Below are 21,788 nucleotides of genomic sequence, written 5' to 3'. Positions count from 1 at the left end.
TGGCCCTTCATTGGACACTGTGTTAACAAACCTCCAAACGAGCTTCAATGCCATACAACACTCCTTCAGTAGCCTCCAACTGCTCTTAAACACTAGTAAAACTAAATGCATGCTCTTCAACCGAACGCTGCTTGCACCTGCCCACCCGACTAGAATCACTACTCTCGATGGGTCTGACCTAGAGTATGTGGACAACTACAAATATCTAGGTGTCTGGTTAGACTGTAAACTCTCCTTCCAGACTCACATTAAGAATCTCCAATCCAAAGTTAAATCTAGAATCGGTTTCCTATTTCGCAACAAAGCCTCCTTCACTCATGCTGCCAAACATGCCCTCGTAAAACTGACTATCCTACCAATCCTTGACTTCGGCGATGTCATTTACAAAATAGCCTCCAACACTCTACTCAGCAAATTGGATGTAGTCTATCACAGTGCCATCCGTTTTGTCTCCAAAGCCCCATATGCTACCCACCACTGTGACCTGTACGCTCTTGTTGGCTGGTCCTCACTACATATTCGTCGCCAAACCCACTGGCTCCAGGCCATCTATAAATCACTGCTAGGCAAATCCCCGCCTTATCTTAGCTCATTGGTCACCATAGCAACACCCACCCGTAGTATGCGCTCCAGCAGGTATATCTCACTGGTCATCCCCAAAGCCAACACCTCCTTTGGCCGCCATTCCTTCCAGTTCTCTGCTGCCAATGACTGGAACAAATTGCAAAAATCTCTGAAGCTGGAGACACTTATCTCCCTCACTAACTTTAAGCATCAGTTGTCAGAGCACCTTACCGATCACTGCACCTGTACACAGCCCATCTGAAATTAGCCCGCCCAACTACCTCATCCCTATATTGTTATTTATTTTGCTCATTTGTACCCCAGTATCTCTATTTGCACATCATCTCTTGCACATCTATCATTCCAGTGTTAATACTAATTGTAATTATTTTGCACTATAGCCTATTTATTGCCTTACCTCCATAACTTGCTACATTTGCACACACTGTATATATATTTATTTCTGTTGTATTTTTGACTTTGTTTTGTTTTACCCCATATGTAACTCTGTGTTGTTGTTTTTATCGCACTGCTTTGCTTTATCTTGGCCAGGTCGCAGTTGTAAATGAGAACTTGTTCTCAACTGGTTTACCTGGTTAAATAAAGGTAAAAAAAAAAAAAAAAAAAGTTGCATTACCGCCACCTACTTGACTGGAGTGTAACTCCCTTATACTTTGCTTAAAAAAATTACAAAATACAACAAATACCCTACCATCTAATACTACACTCACAAAAAATATATAAAAATAATAAATAAATAATAACTACCATACTCCACTATTTAAATCTATGTATTCCTACTTCAGGCCAACAGCCTGAAAGGAAGGGACACCACCACTTAACACACCCAGTAACTCTTCTAATGTCAAGTCTCGCACACCCAAATACCTCCCTGCAGCTGCCACCAAAACCTCTATTTTCTGTGACTTACGTTCCATCCCTGCAGTACAGTTGATATAACCATTGCTATAAATGCCAAAAATCTAATCTTACTGAAACATATATCACTTGTTGGTTTATCCCTCTGTACTGGTACATACAGTGGGGGGAAAAGTATTTAGTCAGCCACCAATTGTGCAAGTTCTCCCACTTAAAAAGATGAGAGAGGCCTGTAATTTTCATCATAGGTACACGTCAACTATGACAGACAAAATGAGATTTTTTTTTCCAGAAAATTACATTGTAGGATTTTTTATGAATTTATTTGCAAATTATGGTGGAAAATAAGTATTTGGTCAATAACAAAAGTTTCTCAATACTTTGTTATATACCCTTTGTTGGCAATGACACAGGTCAAACGTTTTCTGTAAGTCTTCACAAGGTTTTCACACACTGTTGATGGTATTTTGGCCCATTCCTCCATGCAGATCTCCTCTAGAGCAGTGATGTTTTGGGGCTGTCGCTGGGCAACACGGACTTTCAACTCCCTCCAAAGATGTTCTATTGGGTTGAGATCTGGAGACTGGCCAGGCCACTCCAGGACCTTGAAATGCTTCTTACGAAGCCACTCCTTCGTTCCCCGGGCGGTGTGTTTGGGATCATTGTCATGCTGAAAGACCCAGCCACGTTTCATCTTCAATGCCCTTGCTGATGGAAGGAGGTTTTCACTCAAAATCTCACGATACATGACCCCATTCATTCTTTCCTTTACACGGATCAGTCGTCCTGGTCCCTTTGCAGAAAAACAGCCCCAAAGCATGATGTTTCCACCCCCATGCTTCACAGTAGGTATGGTGTTCTTTGGATGCAACTCAGCATTCTTTGTCCTCCAAACATGACGAGTTGAGTTTTTACCAAAAAGTTATATTTTGGTTTTATCTGACCATATGACATTCTCCCAATCCTCTTCTGGATCATCCAAATGCACTCTAGCAAACTTCAGACGGGCCTGGACATGTACTGGCTTAAGCAGGGGGACACGTCTGGCACTGCAGGATTTGGTTCCCTGGCGGCGTAGTGTGTTACTGATGGTAGGCTTTGTTACTTTGGTCCCAGCTCTCTGCAGGTCATTCACTAGGTCCCCCCGTGTGGTTCTGGGATTTTTGCTCACCGTTCTTGTGATCATTTTGACCCCACGGGGTGAGATCTTGCGTGGAGCCCCAGATCGAGGGAGATTATCAGTGGTCTTGTATGTCTTCCATTTCCTAATAATTGCTCCCACAGATGATTTCTTCAAACCAAGCTGCTTACCTATTGCAGATTCAGTCTTCCCAGCCTGGTGCAGGTCTACAATTTTGTTTCTGGTGTCCTTTGACAGCTCTTTGGTCTTGGCCATAGTGGAGTTTGGAGTGTGACTGTTTGAGGTTGTGGACAGGTGTCTTTTATACTGATAACAAGTTCAAACAGGTGCCATTAATATAGGTAACGAGTGGAGGACAGAGGAGCCTCTTAAAGAAGAAGTTACAGGTCTGTGAGAGCCAGAAATCTTGCTTGTTTGTAGGTGACCAAATACTTATTTTCCACCATAATTTGCAAATAAATTCATAAAAAATCCTACAATGTGATATTCTGGAGAAAAAAATTCTCAATTTTTCTGTCATAGTTGACGTGTACCTATGATGAAAATTACAGGCCTCTCTGATCTTTTTAAGTGGGAGAACTTGCACAATTGGTGGCTGACTAAATACTTTTTTCCCCCACTGTATCTACTACTCACACCATTCCTCTCAGGATCCCTCCCCCTTGACCCATCTTCCTCTACTTTCTTCACTGCCTCAGCATATGACAACTTCTGCACTACTCTAACCCTGGAAACCTCAACCTGCGTCTCTCGCACCGGACATTTCGGATCCCCAGCCCCATGGGCACCCCTAGAAGGATTACTTTTATACTATCCCAGGTATTCCTTAAAGAGGTAGGGTTTCAAGTGTCTCCGGAAGGTGGTCAGTGACTCCGCTGTCCTGGCGTCGTGAGGGAGCTTGTTCCACCATTGGGGTGCCAGAGCAGCGAACAGTTTTGACTGGGCTGAGCGGGAACTGTGCTTCCGCAGAGGTAGGGGGACCAGAAGGCCAGAGGTGGAAGAACGCAATGTCCTCATTTGGGTGTAGGGACTGATCAGAGCCTGAAGGTAAGGAGGTGCCGTTCCCCTCACAGCTCCATAGGCAAGCACCATGGTCTTGTAGCAGATGCGAGCTTCAACTGGAAGCCAGTGGAGTGTGCGGAGGAGCGGGGTGACGTGAGAGAACTTGGGAAGGTTGAACACCAGACGGGCTGCAGCGTTCTGGATGAGTTGTAGGGGTTTAATGGCACAGGCAGGGAGCCCAGCCAACAGCGAGTTGCAGTAATCCAGACGGGAGATGACAAGTACCTGGATTAGGACCTGTGCCGCTTCCTGTGTAAGGTAGGGTCGTACTCTGCGAATGTTGTAGAGCATGAACCTACAGGATCGGGTCACCGCTTTGATGTTAGCAGAGAACGACAGGGTGTTGTCCAGGGTTTTTCTAAAACCAAAGTTGCGCCCCTGCATGTATTAATGCAAAAATAACATGCAAAACAGGCAAAAAAAATAATTACACAATTTTAATGATTTGCTAAACAGGCTCTGCCCCACCTGCCCTGAATGATGGGTCGCCACTGCAAACCTTACATATTTTAATGTGGTCCTTGCTATCAGGGATCCCTGGGACCTCCAACTCTGACATCACCCCATTGAAGTTGAACATTTAAATGGTTAAGGTAAAGGTTTGGTAAGAGCTACATTTAGGGTAGGGGTTAAGGTTAGGATTAGTGTTTAGCTAGGCACCATATAATTATTATGATGGGATAAAGGTCAGCCATTTTGGTCGGGGAGTTGGCCAACCATGGTTTGCCAGTGATGTGATAAGATGTTGTGTAAAAAATGAATTTGAATAATTTATCTGCACTAGCCAGACAGTTTTAGAGATTTCATGAATTTTTCAAATTCACTGCCAATATGCCAACATTCCATTCAAACAATTTAGTCAATCCACAGCCATACACTGGCTGAAATCAGTTGATGATAAGATTTTGACAAGTTGTAAATGCAACAAGTACTGATATTGTATCATAAAATAGGACTCAAAACAAAAATTTAGACATTTAAGGTGTGTTTACATATATTTTGGAGGCTATTTATACAGAAAATTGCTACGTTCATTCTCCTAACCTGTTACAAAAAAGTAACATCTTGACGTTGAGAAATGCTGGATCCCTTCTAGCTATGACCGGCTGACACCAGCTTTCGAAATCTTCCTGACGTAGTCACGTGGGTAGCGCGTCAGCCAGGCTAGTGAAACTAAAGAAAAGGGGCTTTGTTAGGATAAAAAATGCTCATATAACCACGGCATGCATAATGGGTTATGTAGCTCGTAGTTTAAAATAGCTAATCATCAGCGCCCCCATATTGAAGTAGACACGATTTCACCGGCTTGTCAAAGATATATAACTAACCCCTTTTGTATGGGGGTTTGTGACATGTGTACTACCGTCTCTGATGAGTACTTCGGGGACGTTGGGGCAGGGCGCTTTGGCACAAGACAAGTTTTCACAGGTAAGGAAAGTTGTTATGATAGCAACATTCCCATGTTTTGATGTGTCAATGCTGTATACAGGATATGATAAATAACATTTTGCAACATAGGCAGCATGCCCGCTAACTATCGATAGTAAGATAACTAGCTAGCTTTGCCAGTTTTGACCGCTTGATCATAAGATTAAAGTGTTTTGAGTTATTTAATTAATCTCGCCCACATTGTCCATTTAACATGCCTTTTAAAAATTTGGAATGATCCATTTTCGTTAATTTGGCTAGCTACCAGCTTTTTCATTGATATTATCCTTGAGTGTCCTTGAAAGTCCGGGGTACGATTTGCCCTTGATATTGACTAACACAATTAATTGGACTAAGGCGTCTTCTGTACGGGAGAGTTTTGTTTAGCGCCCCGATGCTAAATCTGAACATTAACACGCGTCCTTTGCCTTACGTTTTTGGATGCATAAGGAGTTTATCTTTCATATTAGTTAGAAAAAATAAGCTATGCTATCTAGTAAGCTTACACACAGGTGTTCGGAGCAAACTCTGGAAGAAGTGTAGTTTTGTCGGATGGAGGCACCCATAGCTATATGGATCTGTGCAAAACGGCTACAGTACAGTAAGTGTATATATTTTTTCTCGTTGATGAAAGTTAAGGGCCATATGTTTGGAAAGCCATATTGCAAGCAATGATTATTTACTTTTTTAAACGTTAACACAGCGTCGGGATTGTAGTTCACATGAGTCAGTTGTGGGTGAAGCTAATGGCTGAACTGTAGGAAGAAGGCATAATGTTGTAGGCTACGACTAGCCCAATAATGGACTAAAGGAGCCTAACGTTGCTCCTTGTAGTCCAAGGACATTACATGTTCTGTTTAAAGGCGAATTGGCTTTGGAAGACAAAACCGCCAAATACTCCATCTAAACATGAATCGATTCTCAATTACGGTAGTGTTCTACAAACAAATCCCTCTACTTTCATATCACATCAAAATAATTTCCCAAATGTAAGTACACTGTTTTAACCAGTTTTAACGCCATTGCAGCCGACAGTATTTTTCAGTGACAACACGTTTGTGGTGTCAGTCTTCCGTTTAGACACAGGTGTTCGGAGATGCAGATAGCTAATTAGCACAGGTAGCTAGTCCACTGTCTTCCGTCAGTTTTCTGTAAACAACCGCTGTAACATGGAAATATGGCGGTGTGGGAAACCTAACCCTATAAAAGGTGTATCAATGTAATCATTATTTTATTATTTCTCGCTGATATGAAAGATAAGGTCCTTCTGCTTCCAAACCCGTACCGCAAACGATGCGTGTTAATTTTCAGACTGAGGGTCAGGACTCTTAACAAAATACCCCCGTCCTTCGTCCAATGACTCTTATGTGTAATGTAATGAAACTGAGTCAAATCAAATCAAATTTTATTTGTCACATGCGCCAAATACAACAGGTGTAGACCTTACCGTGAAATGCTTACTTACAAGCCCTGTGGTCCTCTGTAGCTCAATTGGTAGAGCATGGCGCTTGTAACGCCAGGGTAGTGGGTTCGATCCCTGGGACCACCCATACGTAAAAATGTATGCACACATGACTGTAAGTCGCTTTGGATAAAAGTGTCTGCTAAATGGCATATTATATTGTAATGACCTGACTAGATCATAAAAGAACAACTGTCCAGACAGAGGATTGAGTTTACGAATGGATGGTTTATTAAACCAACTTTACACAGGCTACTGTTTGGCCGTAGCCCACGCCAAATAAATGAAAGATAACCCACAAGCCAATCGTGACCTTCTCTTGTGAAGCCCAGACGTAAAAAGAGAGAGAACAAAGGCTAAACCTGGTCTTAACTTCCAATGCTCCATCCCCCTGCCCAACCCCCCTCCACGCCACTCCGCCAACCGCCAGGATGCCCGGCATCAGAACATTCCAGGCATTCCCGTGATTGGCAGATAGCAGGTTGATTGACATGTCGGACCCCGCGAACACTGGGTACTGGTAGGTACAACACAACCATCTACTAGCCTAACACATAACACACAGCTGTCTGTGCGGGTCGCTACACAGCCCCCCCACCACAAAGTCCCTCGTCCCCGAGGGAACAAACAAAGTCTCTGAAGCGACCCGGAGGTCTCCTTTGCCTGCGTGGCTGTGATGGCCGCAGAGTGCCCCTCTGGGAACCAGGGGATGAAGGCAAGGACATGGGGGACAAGGAAGCGGGAACGGGTAATACAGCGTGGCTCTGGGGAACCACGCGGTGACACAGGGGGAGTGGGCTGTCTGGAGCCTTGTCTGCGGCACCTGGGGGTGGGTGCCTGGAGAATGTCATTGCCAGAGAGGGGAATTGTGGGGGTTCCTGGGGTTTGGGGAGAAGAGGCCCCTCTATATGGGGCTAACCTGTCCCGGTGCAGTGTCACCTTTCTCCCCCTGGGAGGAAGCTGCACCCGGTAAACAACCTCCCCTACCCTCTCCAGGACACTGCAGGGTCCCACCCAGTGACTGTCCAACTTGGGGCATCTGCCTTTTTTCCTTAGCGGGCTGTAGACCCAGACCAGCACCCCAGCCACAAAGTGCCTTCCCCGGGTGTGCACGTCATAGTTCCTCTTCTGCCTCACACCTGCATTCAGCAGCTGCTCTCTGGCGAAGGTGTGGGCTGTCTCCAGGCGGTCCTGGAGTCTCCGGGCATACTCCGGCCCCGGGGAAACATGAGGGCTATCCAGGGGCCGACCAAACGCCATCTCCGCAGGGGTACGGATCTCTCTCCCCAGCATGAGGAGGGCAGGCGTGCAGGAGGTGGAGTCTTGGACAGCGGAGCGGCATGCCATGAGGACCATAGGCAGGTGCTTGTCCCAGTCACGCTGGTGTTTGGAAGAGACGATGGCCAGCTGCTGTCCAAGCGTTTTGTTGAAGCGCTCCACAAGGCCATCACTTTGAGGATGGAGAGGAGTAGTGCGGGTCTTGTGCATACACAGCCTCTCACACATGGTGGCGAACACACGGGACTCAAAGTTTCTGCCTTGGTCGCTGTGGATGGACTCTGCAGCTCCAAACCTGCTGAACATCCCCGCTGTCAGGGCGTCGACGATGGTCTCTGCCTCCTGGTCAGGCAGAGCATAGGCCTCGGGCCATTTTGTGAAATAGTCCATGGCCGTGAGCACCCAGCGGTTTCCACTGTCTGTGGTGGGGAACGGCCCAACTACATCCACTCCCACCCTCTCCATGGGAGCCCCCACTGGGAACTGTTGGAGCTGAGCATGAGAGCGGCCTGGGGGGCCCTTTCTCGTTGTGCAGTTGTCACAGCGGCGGCAAAAGTCTTCCACATCCCTCTTGTGCTGCCCCCAGTAAAAGCCCTGACGGAGGCGGCGCAGTGTTTTTGTGACCCCAAAGTGTCCAGTCCCCACCACCCCATGAGTACTCTGGAGCACAGCCTCCCGCAATGCTTTTGGGACCACCACCTGCCACCTCTCCTCCCCCGTAGCTGACTCCTTCCATGCCCGCTGTAACACGCCATCAGCCAGCCGCAGTCGCTCAAACTTTGACCACAACCCTTTGGTCGCGAGTGAGAGCGCTGTCACCTCTTCCCATGGTGGCCTCACCTGCGCCTCTACCCACTGTAGCACTGGCTGTAGGTCTGTGTCCCGTCCCTGCTGCTGCCCCCATTCAGCCACGTCGACAGTCTGCAGCTCACAGCAGACAGGCCCGCTCGCCCAACACACTGTGGCACAGACCCCCTCCTCTGCACACAGCTCTCTCTCCCATCCCTCTCTCCGTTCACAGTGGCGGCAGCCGTCTGCAGTACAGGGCCGACGGGACATGGCGTTGGAGTGGCGTGCCCCTGCCCTGTGCACCACCGTGAAGTCAGACGGCTGAAGCTCCTCCAACCAGCGTGCCACCTGCCCCTCTGGCTCTCTGAAAGACATGAGCCACTGGAGAGCAGAGTGGTCAGTCCTTACAGTAAAGGGCAGACCACCCAGGTAGTACTTGAAGTGTTTGACGGAAGCCACAACAGCCAAGAGCTCCCGCCGGGTGACACAGTAGCGGCGCTCATGTTTGTCAAATGTTTTGCTGAAGTACGCCACCGCTCTCTCCCCCTCTGGCCCCACCTGGGCCAGCACCCCACCCATGCCCACATTGCTCGCGTCTGTGTCCAGGATAAAGGGCAATGTGAGGTCAGGGGGGGCGAGCATGGGGGCCTCGATCAGTGCACGTTTGAGGGTGTTGAACGCCTCCTCACACTCCACTGTCCAAGTGAAAGCCTTGTCCTTCGGCAGCAGGCGGTTCAGTGGAGCAGCAACGCTTGAGAAGCCCCGCACAAACCTCCTGTAGTACGAGGCCAGGCCCAGGAAGCTCTTCAGCTGACGCTGGTCGGTGGGGGTGGGCCAGTCTCTGACAGCCGCTACCTTGTCCTCCATGGTGCTGATCCCCTCCTTCCCCACTCGGTGGCCCAAGAAGGACACCTCTCTCCTCATGAAGTGGCACTTCTCGGGGTGGAGCTTCAGACCTGCGGCAGCCACCCTCTCCAGCACACACCGTAGCGCCCCCAGGGCTGACTGGAACGAGCTGCCATGGGCCAGGATGTCATCGAGGTATACCAGACACTGCTGTCGGGGGATGCCATCCAGCACCCTGTCCATCAAACGCTCAAAAGTAGCTGGAGCGTTGCACAGGCCAAAGCACAGGACCTTGAACTGCCAGTGTCCTCTGTTAGTGGAGAACGCAGTTTTGGCTCTGGCCTCTGGGGAGAGGGGCACCTGCCAGTAGCCACTGCGGAGGTCTAGTGAGGAGAACCAGGAGGACCCCCTAACCAGGTCCAGCGACTCATCGATATGGGGTATGAGTCCTTCCTGGTTACCTCATTCAGCTGCCTGTAGTCCGCACAGAACCTCAGCTTGCCCCTCTTCTTCGGAACCATGACGACTGGCGCCGCCCAGGGGCTGTCTGAGGGCTCAATGAAGTCTGCCTGCTGCATCTCCAACACAGCCTTGTCTGCCGCCTCCTGGCGTGCCAGCGGGATACGGCGGGGACGCATCTTGATAGGTCGAGCATCACCTGTGTTGATCTCATGCTGCACCAGATGAGTCTGACCCACCTCTTCCTCACTCAGCGCAAAGCTGTCTCTGAATTCAAACAGCAACTGCCTCAACCGTTCCTGCTGCTCGGGGTCAAGACCAACACAGTTCCTCCCCCATATCTCCCTCACTGCAGACAGTGTCCTCTCCCCTCCCATCTGGGGTAGCTGGGCTGAGGGGGGCGCGGCCCGGGCTCACAGAGGACTGTGTCGTGGAGGTAGCTGGGGGAATGTAACGCAACGCCGTAGGTGACAGGGGGGCTGGGGAAAAGTCACACCCAGATGTGGGGGAGGGGGGGCAGCCATGAGTCTCTGCTGCTTTAACTGTTGGAGTAAAGGGTTTGTTGGGTTGAGTGAATGTGACATTAGGGGCCATGGTGACCTCCGGCCCTCCCTGGAAGCTCAGTGTGCCCCTATTTAGGTCTAACTGGCAGCCTGTGCTCCTAAGAAAGTCCAACCCCAGGATACAAGGGTCCTGCACAGCCGCCACCCACACAGGATGACGCACAGTCCTGCCCCCTACTGTCAGAGTCATTATTCCCTTCCCTTTCATGGGTGCCAGCTCACCTGTGACTGTGCGGAGCTGCACAGTTGTAGGCTCACACTGAGTCCAACCTGGCACAATATCTGGCCTCACCAGGGTTACTGTGGACCCAGTGTCCACCAGGGCGGAGCAGGGCACCCCCTCCACAGTGACAGGGACATGACAAAAGTCCCCAACACGGGTCCGGCCCACCACAACAACAGGCTCCATCCGCTTGCCCTCGTCTGCTTCTGGGGGAAGTGGAGCCTTGCTTCCCCGTCTGTGCCGGTGGGCTCCTCCTGAAGAAGATGGTGGTTGGGATAGAAAGCCAGGGGTCCGCACTACCCGGTCTATGCGGACCCCGAGCCGTTTCCCTGAGCTCTGGGGGACATGGGGCAATCTCGGCGCAGATGGCCTGGCTGGCCACAACCCCAGCAGACCCTGGGACCAGGGCGTGTGTTTCGTGCCGCCTGTAGCGACACAGCACGAATGAGTTCTGTCATTTCAGCCACCCATGCAGGCTTTTCCGGCTCCGGGCTGCTCTGCCCCCCAGCTCGCACAGAGGGTCTGTCTCCCTGCACCCCCACCAAAGCCCCAGCTGAAGCCCCAGCCCACACCAGCTCCCTCTCCAAAGCCATCTCCAAGGCTACCTGCAATGACTCAGGATGAGCCAGCTGGGTCTGTATGCGCAGCTCCGTAGGAGAGAGCGCCTGTATAAACTGGTCCCGTGCTAGCTCGCTCTGCACGGAGGGGGGCATGTGAGCATATGCCCGCCGAGAGAGGCTCTCAATGTCATTAGCTAGCACCCGTAGAGGCTCTCCAGGCTGCCTGCGTCTATTACTCAGTTCGGAGCGCAGTAGCCCGGGCTGTACACACTGTCCATAGCGCCTCCTCAGTGCTCCCACTAAAGCACCATAATCACGTCTGTCCTCGGGGCTAATCAATATCAAACAGGCCAGAGCTTCATCCGTGAGGCATAAAGCCAACTGCAGTGCCCTATCTTCATCCGAACACCCCCTAAAATGAGCTAACAGTTCAAACTGAGCATGAAAAGCTTCCCAATCCGCCTTACCGGAATACTTCGGGGTCTTAACGGATACGGACGCAGCCGGGAACTGGGCGCCGCCATGTTTGTTTACATCCTGAGCCCCAGATTCCTCGTCCCGTCCCGCCGCGTCGACGTCACCCCTTCGGTCCGCCCACCAGAATCCGCGCGAAACACAGTCGACGAAGCACTCATGCCCGCTTCAGCCGCCATCACTCTAACGTCCTCCCTCAAGCGGCCTCTGGGCTCCGATGCCCTGGCGATCTCCTCAGCCAAAACCCCCGACGTCCATGCACACGCACCTCCTTGGCCATAATCGTCCCCTACCTCCACCTTCACTTTCGGATTCCCTCGAAGCATCTTCAACCCCCGTTCTCACCTACGGTAGCTAGCCACAGAAGTCAGCTAGCTAGCTGGCTAACTTTTATCAACGTTTTTACTTCTGACACCAATGTAATGACCTGACTAGATCATAAAAGAACAACTGTCCAGACAGAGGATTGAGTTTACGAATGGACGGTTTATTAAACCAACTTTACACAGGCTACTGTTTGGCTGTAGCCCACGCCAAATAAATGAAAGATAACCCACAAGCCAATCGTGACCTTCTCTTGTGAAGCCCAGACGTAAAAAGAGAGAGAACAAAGGCTAAACCTGGTCTTAACTTCCAATGCTCCATCCCCCTGCCCAACCCCCCTCCACGCCACTCCGCCAACCGCCAGGATGCCCGGCATCAGAACATTCCAGGCATTCCCGTGATTAGCAGATAGCAGGTTGATTGACATGTCGGACCCCGCGAACACTGGGTACTGGTAGGTACAACACAACCATCTACTAGCCTAACACATAACACACAGCTGTCTGTGCGGGTCGCTACAATATTATTTATTATTATAAGCCCTTAACCAACAATGCAGTTCAAGAAATAGAGTTAAGAAAATATTTACTAAATAAACTATAAAGTAAAACATTAAATTAAAAGTAACAATAAAATAACAAGGATATATACAGGGGGTAACTGTACCGAGTCAATGTGCTGGGGTACAGGTTAGTCGAGGTAATTTGTACATGTAGGTAGGGGTAAAGTGACTACATTTTACATTACATTTTAGTCATTTAGCAGACGCTCTTATCCAGAGCGACTTACAGGAGCAATTAGGGTTAAGTGCCTTGCTCAAGGGCACATTTACGTCATTTAGCAGACGCTCTTAAACAGAGCGACTCACAAATTGGTGCATTCACCCTATAGGCAGTGGGATAACCACTTTACAAATTTTTTTTGGGGGGGGGGGTAGAAGGATTACTTTATCCTATCCCAGGTATTCCTTAAAGAGGTGGGGTTTCAAATGTCTCCGGAAGGTGGTGAGTGACTCCGCTGTCCTGGCGTCGTGAGGGAGCTTGTTCCACCATTGGGGTGCCAGAGCAGCGAACAGTTTTGACTGGGCTGAGCGGGAACTATGCTTCCGCAGAGGAAGGGGAGCCAGCAGGCCAGAGGTGGATGAACGCAATGCCCTCGTTTGGGTGTAGGGACTGATCAAAGCCCGAAGGTACAGAGGTGCCGTTCCCCTCACTGCTCCATAGGCAAGCACCATGGTCTTGTAGCGGATGCGAGCTTCAACTGGAAGCCAGTGGAGTGTGTGGAGGAGGGGGGTGACGTGAGAGAACTTGGGAAGGTTGAACACCAGACGGGCTGCGGCATTCTGGATGAGTTGTAGGGGTTTAATGGCACAGGCAGGGAGGCCAGCCAACAGCGAGTTGCAGTAGTCCAGACGGGAGATGACAAGTGCCTGGATTAGGACCTGTGCCGCTTCCTGTGTAAGGCAGGGTCGTACTCTCCGAATGTTGTAGAGCATGAACCTGCAGGAGCGGGTCACCGCCTTGATGTTAGCGGAGAACGACAGGGTGTTGTCCAGGGTCACGCCAAGGCTCTTCGCACTCTGGGAGGAGGACACAACGGAGTTGTCAACCGTGATGGCGAGATCATGGAACGGGCAGTCCTTCCCCGGGAGGAAGAGCAGCTCCGTCTTGCCAGGGTTCAGCTTTAGGTGGTGATCCGTCATCCATACTGATATGTCTGCCAGACATGCAGAGATGCGATTCGCCACCTGGTTATCAGAAGGGGGAAAGGAGAAGATTAGTTGTGTATCGTCAGCGTAGCAATGATAGGAGAGGCCATGTGAGGATATGACAGAGCCAAGTGACTTGGTGTATAGGGAGAAAAGGAGAGGGCCTAGAACTGAGCCCTGGGGGACACCAGTGGTGAGAGCACGTGGTGCGGAGACAGCTTCTCGCCACGCCACTTGGTAGGAGCGACCGGTCAGGTAGGACGCAATCCAGGAGTGAGCCGCGCCGGAGATGCCCAGCTCGGAGAGGGTGGAGAGGAGGATCTGATGGTTCACAGTATCAAAGGCAGCAGACAGGTCTAGAAGGACAAGAGCAGAGGAGAGAGAGTTAGCTTTAGCAGTGCGGAGAGCCTCCGTGACACAGAGAAGAGCAGTCTCAGTTGAATGACCAGTCCTGAAACCTGACTGGTTTGGATCAAGAAGGTCATTCTGAGAGAGATAGCAAGAGAGTTGGCTAAAGACGGCACGCTCAATAGTTTTGGAAAGAAAAGAAAGAAGGGATACTGGTCTGTAGTTGTTGACATCAGTGGGATCGAGTGTTGGTTTTTTGAGAAGGGGAGCAACTCTCGCTCTCTTGAAGACGGAAGGGACATGGCCAGCGGTCAAGGATGAGTTGATCAGCGAGGTGAGGTAGGGGAGAAGGTCACCGGAGATGGTCTGGAGAAGAGAGGAGGGGATGGGGTCAAGCGGGCAGGTTGTTGGGCGGCCTGCAGTCACAAGTCGCAGGATTTTATCTGGAGAGAGAGGGGAGAAAGAAGTCAAAGCATAGGGTAGGGCAGTGTGAGTAGGACCAGCAGTGTCATTAGACTTAACAAACGAGGATCGGATGTCGTCAACCTTCTTTTCAAAGTGGTTGACGAAGTCATCCACAGAGAGAGAGGAGGGGGGGGGGGGGAGGATTCAGCAGTGAGGAAAATGTGGCAAATAGCTTCCTAGGGTTAGAGGCAGATGCTTGGAATTTAGAGTGGTAGAAAGTGGCCTTAGCAGCAGAAACAGATGAAGAAAATGTAGAGAGGAGGGAGTGAAAAGATGCCAGGTCGGCAGGGAGTTTAGTTTTCTTCCATTTCCGCTCCGCTGCCTGGAGCTCTGTTCTGTGAGCTCGTAATGAGTCATCAAGCCACGGAGCTGGAGGGGAGGACCGAGCCGGCCGGGAGGATAGGGGACACAGAGAGTCAAAGGATGCAGAAAGGGAGGAGAGGAGGGTTGAGGAGGCAGAATCAGGAGATTGGAGGGAGAAGGATTGAGCAGAGGGAAGAGATGATAGGATGGAAGAGGAGAGAGTAGTGGGAGAGAGAGAGCGAAGGTTGCGGCGGCGCATTACCATCTGTGTAGGGGCAGAGTGAGTAGTGTGGGAGGAGAGCGAGAGAGAAAAGGAAACAAAGTAGTGGTCGGAGACATGGAGGGGAGTTGCAGTGAGATTAGTAGAAGAGCAGCATCTAGTAAAGATGAGGTCAAGCGTATTGCCTGCCTTGTGAGTAGGGGGGGACGGTGAGAGGGTGAGGTCAAAAGAGGAGAGGAGTGGAAAGGAGGAGGCAGAGAGAAATGAGTCAAATGTGGACATAGGGAGGTTGAAATCCCCCAAAACTGTGTGGGGTGAGCCATCCTCAGGAAAGGAACTTATCAAGGCGTCAAGCTCATTGATGAACTCTCCAAGGGAACCTGGAGGGTGATAGATGACAAGGATATTAAGCTTAAATGGGCTAGTGACTGTGACAGCATGGAATTCAAATGAGGAGATAGACAGATGGGTTAGGGGAAAAATTGAGAATGTCCACTTGGGAGAGATGAGGATTCCTGTGCCACCACCCCTCTGACCAGATGCTCTCGGGGTATGCGAGAACACATGGTCAGACGAGGAGAGAGCAGTAGGAGTAGCAGTGTTTTCAGTGGTAATCCATGTTTCCGTCAGCGCCAGGAAGTCGAGGGACTGGAGATTAGCATAGGCTGGGATGAAGTCAGCTTTGTTGGCAGCAGAACGGCAGTTCCAGAGGCTGCCTGAGACCTGGAACTCCAGGTGTGGGGTGCGTGCAGGGACCACCAGGTTAGAGAGGCAGCAGCCACGCGGTGTGGGGCGTTTGTGTAGCCTGTGCAGAGAGGAGAGAACAGGGATAGGCAGAGGCATAGTTGACAGGCTGTAGCAAATGGCTACAATAATGCAGAGGAGATCGGAATGAAATGAACTAAACATCTGGGAGAGTAGAGAGCAGGGCCTCCCTCACCAAAAACTTCTACCTCAGAAACTATAATTGTTTCACTGAACCACCCGAACAAAAACTCTACCAACTTCCACCTTTAGAAATCAGAATTGTTGTGAACCACAGCGGTTCAATGTTTAAAGGAATAGACTCAACCCACTTTATTCAGCTAGCTAACTATGACACCATAGCTAACTAGCATGCTAGCATCCAATAACACACAGTTTAGCACCAACACTTGGTCACAACAAACCACCAATAGTGTGTTAACACACTAAGCAGATAATTCGGCTATGTAGCACAACTATATTGTATTTAGCTACTACAGTACAGTTAGCTGGTCATATTGGCTAGCTAGCAATGGCCACTGTGTTGACCTTGTTTGAAGAACGGCTAGCTAGCTAACTAGCTTCGTGCAACCCCCGGCACCACCGAAAAACAATGCCAACCTACAGTAACTACCCACAACAGCCCACAATGCCTAGCTATGACGCCATAGCTAACTAGCATGCTAGCATCCAATAACACACAGTTTAGCACCAATACTTGGTTACAACAAACTACCAAGAGTGTGTTAACACACTAAACAGATAATTCATGTCCGTGTCTAGTTCCTTTCATAACGCAGCAAAAATTAAACGTTGGCTAGCTAGCACATTAACACTGGAAACAACTCTCCACCGTTGCACTAAACAGATAATTACCAATAAACGTTACCAGTAGCTACCCGCTAGCTAGCTAGCATACCAAGAGTGTGTTAACACACTAAACAGATAATTCATGTCCGTGTCTAGTTCCTTTCATAACGCAGCAAAGATTAAACGTTGGCTAGCTAGCACATTAACACTGGAAACAACTCTCCACCGTTGCACTAAACAGATAATTACCAATAAACGTTACCAGTAGCTACCCGCTAGCTAGCTAGCTAGCCTCGTGCTTCGCCGGGCTCCGCCGTAAACAATACAATACTTACCTACAATAATTGCCTACGGAAACCTACAATAAACCTACAAGAAACCTACAATAACTACCTAAATAACTACGTAAATAAACTACCTACCTACGATCTAAATACATGGTTTAAGCTTTACTCAACACCATATGAGAAGCCAGGCTTACCTCCTGCTAGAGAAAAACACAACCTCTCCCGACGAAGCACGACCAGCTCTATGCATAGTCATGATCAAGGGCTAGATTCCGACTGCTACAACATGTATGGTTGTCCATGGTTTGCAATGAATTAATGACTGGTAAAAATACAATAGTATACAAAAGAAGTACTAGTTATCTGTAATGTCACATGTTTATACAGCAAATCTGTCTGCAAAATATTATTTTTCAATTTCTCCTTTTCTTCCCCTTCCAGACCAAAGCCTTCACCACAGCTGCCTTACAGCACCACCTCCAGGCTCCCTAACACTGCACTCTGGATCCCTGTTGTCACCATGCTAGCCCGTGGGATCACTGCTCACCGCATCAGCAAGACCATCACCTTGTACCTGAATGAGACGGCCTCACCTAAACCCTCCCCTGGTCATCTGTCTGCCCTGAACGATGCAGCCAGCACCTCTCCATCCCCAGCCCTTACCCCTGCCCCAACCAAGCCCCTGCTGCTGATGCTGCCCTGGTTGGGGTCGCGACCTCAGGCTGTGGCCAAGTACTGTGAGATCTATTTCCGTACAGGCTTCGATGTGCTCATAGTGGAGAGTGAGGTAAGGAAGGGGCAACGTCATGGGTGGGAAATATGTAACAATTTAAACATTCTGTTTAGAATGCTCCTCTCTATGGTCTCCTTTCTCTCTAAAATACCTCTCCTATCCCCTCTCCTCTACCCTAGGTGAGTCAGTTCCTCTGGCCTCGCTGGGGCCTGGATTACGGGGCGAGGGTACTAGATGTCCTGCAGAGTGACCGTTTTGTGACACGCCCCCTGCTCGTGCACGCCTTCTCCATAGGAGGGTACACCTTCACCCAGCTGCTGGTGCATGTGTCCCGCGACACACAGAAGTACTACGGCTTCACTCACAGGATCAGAGGCCACATATATGACAGCCTAGTGCTGGGCTCACTGGAGAGGATGGCTACAGGTGAGTCTGGGGGACAGGGGTTACCGTTAGAGGATACCGACCAGGTGTAACACATCTGACAGCCTAGTACTGTCTAGTACAGCCTGGTTAGAGGTTATAAAGCTAACCAAAGAGCTGACGTTGTCCTTTATCATCAGGCCATTTATACTGAACAAAAATATAAACGCAACAATTTCAATGATTTTACAGTTCATATAAGGAAATTCATTAGGACCTCCGAATGAGTTTTCCCCCCAAAAAGGGCTTTATTACAGACAGAAATACTCCTAAGTTTCATCAACTGTCCGGGTGGCTTGTCTGAAGATCCCGCAGGTATGGAAGCCGAATGTGGAGGTCCTGGGCTGGCGTGGTTACGTGTGGTCTGCGGTTGTGAGGCCGGTTGGACATACTGACACATTTTCTAAAACGACGGAGGTGGCTTATGGCAACAGCTCTTGTGGACATTCCTGCAGTCAGCATGCCCATTTGCGCGCTCCCTCAACTTGAGACATATGTGGCATTGTGTTGTGACAAAACTGCACATTTTAGAGTGGCCTTTAATTGTCCCCAGCACAAGGTGCACCTGTGTAATGATCATGCTATTTAATCAGCTTTTTGATATGCCACACCTGTCAGGTGGATGGATTATCTTGGCAAATGAGAAATGTTCACTAACAGGGTTTATAAACAAATTTGTGCACAATTTGAGAGAAATAAGCTTTTTGTGCGTATAGAAAAATTCTGGGGTCTTTTATTTCAGGTCATGAAACATGGGACATGTTGCGTTTATATTTTTGTTCAGTATACATTTTGTAATTGATTATCTTCTCAGGTCTAGGTAAGAACCTGTTCCCCCGGCTGGAGAGCCTGGTGAAACGGGCCAGTATGCTCTACTTCAGAGCCTTCAAACACCACACAGTCGACTACTTCAACACCGGCATCGATGTCTTCTGGAACAACCCTGTCACCGCACCCGCGCTCGTCTTCTTTTGCCAGAACGACGCACTGTGCGACCCGGAAGGCATGGAGGAGATCATCGCCTACTGGAGGAAACGAGGGATGGAGGTGACAGACAGGAAATGGGAGGAGTCAACACATGCAGGCCACCTGAGACGACACCCCCAGGAGTACCTGTCCACCTTAGAGACATTCCTAAAGAGTCTCGGTATGGTCCCTCTCAAGGCCAAGATGTGACCCTAGGCAGGACCCACACAGCTGTGGTCCGGTCCAGAAACAATTCCTAACCCTATCCACTGCCCCTTAGGCCTTCAGCATGGCCCCCAGCCAGGCCAAGTGACAACAGGGCACAGCTGTGGTCCGGTCCAGAAATAGCCCCTAGCCCCTACACCCCTAAGCACTCAGGCTCCCCTCAAGACCAAGATGTGACTGCAGGACGTGACAGTTTGCACTTCACTTACCTACAAATTCCAAGTTTGAGCACTGTAGGTATAGTGGGGACTTGTTGTATACACTTTTACATATTCTTGAAGAATGTTCAATTAACTCTTAAAAGGCGACCTAACAGTTTTTTATTATAATAAATAATGAGGTACTTGTTTAGTAGACTTTTGGCAAAAGGAGTCAATGTTTAGATGTTTCTGAATCGTAATGTCATGTGAAATACCCTCTGCACTGTGAATGCATTACGTAGGTTACGTAGAGTTCTGAATACCTCAACAGCACCATTCTATGGTGACAATCTCTAATAGTGTCCACCTCATTTTCAAACACTTAAAACACGGAAGCCAAACGCGGATAAAACTTCCTCCGCTCTCGTACATTATCATAATTCATATGAGCACCACTAGAAATCCCTGCATTAGCATGTTTCTGTTAGCTGATAAATCCTGAAAAAATACACCATATTGCTGGCCTGCTAATGTGCCTGGAACTTGTAGGCTAAACATTCAAGAAAAAAAACATAATTGATCCAAAATGGTCGCCCAATCAGGCATGCTAGATGCAATCATTTCGAAATGAATATGCATTCAAAACGCCAGGCTCTTGAGCGGTTATTGAAATGATAGGCTTTTTACTGCAGTTTACAGCCTAGACTAGAGTTTTGTACTCACTTAAACAATAACATTCTTCATGACATTGTGTTGTTGTAGTAGGCTACATTTCTTGTCATTTCTTACATAATTAATTTTACCAACACAAAAAGATCCCGTGTCGAGCGAACAAATGATCTGTTGGCATTGATAAAATTGTACTGAAACTTCCTGTTTCCATCACAGCTGTCATAAAAATAGTTTTAATACAGTATGACTTTACTCGCATAAAAACTGTGGATGGAAACGTGGTTTATGAAGTTTTCCAAACATGATTAATCTCCTGTCTATGTAGAAACGTAATTTATATTTTGCATATAATCTACCCACCGTTATTTATTAACCAATCAAGTAGCAGTCTTTATATTTATTTTCACCGTCATCCTGCATTACCTCGGACCCCAGGTTGAATACCCCTGTTCTAGGACCTCCTAAATCTACAGGTTTATAATACTCTGTCATTATCATCCCTGTGTGTATTCTGTGTACATCACGGTATTAAAGACGTTGAAGTGAAGGTCCGATTGTCTTTGCCGTTCTTTCAAAATAAATAATGTTTTGTTAAGACATACTGCAACACTTCAATGCAATGTTTTCCAACAGAAGTGCCATTTTACTGTAACTGGATAAAGACATGAATTTAGATTAATTTGTCAATGTTACCATTAGTTGATTTTCTAATATTTACACTGGAAAGGATGCCGAGTTGACAATGTACTATGGACAAGATCTTTACATGATTTGCTTCCAAGATTTAGCCAATTCTGTCAATTTGTTTTAGCCAAACCTAAAATAAAAATGTCATGATCCGCCAGTACTGTTGGTCCACACTACTTGTATTAGAGCTATTGTGATGCATTCTATTTTTGGAAAACATTAAAATAACAAATGTTGGATTTTGTGGGACTCTGGTTGGGGAAAACGTGTGCTTGTTTCGAGAGATGTTGCAAAACAGGACTGGCGGTAGAACGAATCAGTTGGATGGGTGTATGATTTCCATAGGCGGGCACGTTTTTTCACGGGCTTGCGCGTTGACACTTTTAAATGTGTGTAATTGTAAAGACCATAGGCAGCTGACGACAAACATAAGGAATAAGAAGACTTGCTGGTGTCGATGCAAGATCTGCCGAATCTGGCTGACCGTCGGCAGATTCGGTCGGCAGTCAGATCTTGCATCGACACGGGAATCACCGATGACATCTCCTTACAATTGCAAGATGGCTGCGTCGTTGAGAAAACGTGTGTTTACCATTTGAAACTAGCTAGCTACTCGCAGTTACCATGCTTTCATACATTTATCAAAATAATATAAAAACTATCTATGTGTTGGAAATTAAGATTATTATTTTGGATAGTTTAGAATTCGCTGGGGAGACAATACTTTTGAAAGTGTCGGAAAGAAAGTAGCCAGCTAGCTTGTCAGTGTGCTCCATTGCCATTGGTTGACTGGCAAAAAAAAAGCAACAGTGATCAGAAGAAACTAGCTAAAGATTTTAGCACATAATAAGCAATGACATTTTTTACATTTTTTTACATTTTTAGTCATTTAGCAGACGCTCTTATCCAGAGCAACTTACAGTTAGTGAATACATATATATATTTTTTTATACTGGCCCCCCGTGGGAATCGAACCCACAACCCTGGCGTTGCAAACACCATGCT

The 21,788-nt window shown here is 48.4% G+C and overlaps 1 protein-coding gene across 2 annotated transcripts; it reads left to right on the top strand.

Moving 5' to 3' along the window:
• Positions 1–4,787: 4,787 nt before the first annotated feature.
• On the top strand, positions 4,788–20,939 carry LOC311115616 (transmembrane protein 53-like). Of its 2 annotated transcripts, none has more exons than XM_084190776.1 (4): positions 4,788–5,074; positions 17,379–17,724; positions 17,850–18,096; positions 18,908–20,939. In XM_084190776.1, the coding sequence occupies exons 2-4, from the start codon at positions 17,458–17,460 to the stop codon at positions 19,267–19,269; spliced, it is 876 nt and encodes a 291-aa protein (XP_084046902.1). In that variant the 5' UTR covers positions 4,788–5,074; positions 17,379–17,457; the 3' UTR covers positions 19,270–20,939. The 2 variants fall into 2 exon arrangements, with proteins under 2 accessions (XP_084046902.1, XP_084046901.1); XM_084190775.1 differs by lacking the exon at positions 4,788–5,074 and adding an exon at positions 5,107–5,675.
• The last annotated feature ends 849 nt before the right edge of the window (positions 20,940–21,788 follow it).

The sequence above is a fragment of the Coregonus lavaretus genome, assembly GCF_964263955.1.
Source record: "Coregonus lavaretus genome assembly, contig: HAP1_SCAFFOLD_4109, whole genome shotgun sequence".
NCBI lineage: Eukaryota > Metazoa > Chordata > Actinopteri > Salmoniformes > Salmonidae > Coregonus > Coregonus lavaretus.
The sequence above is the reverse complement of the archived record's forward strand: the minus strand, read 5'-3'. Positions and strand labels throughout refer to the sequence as shown.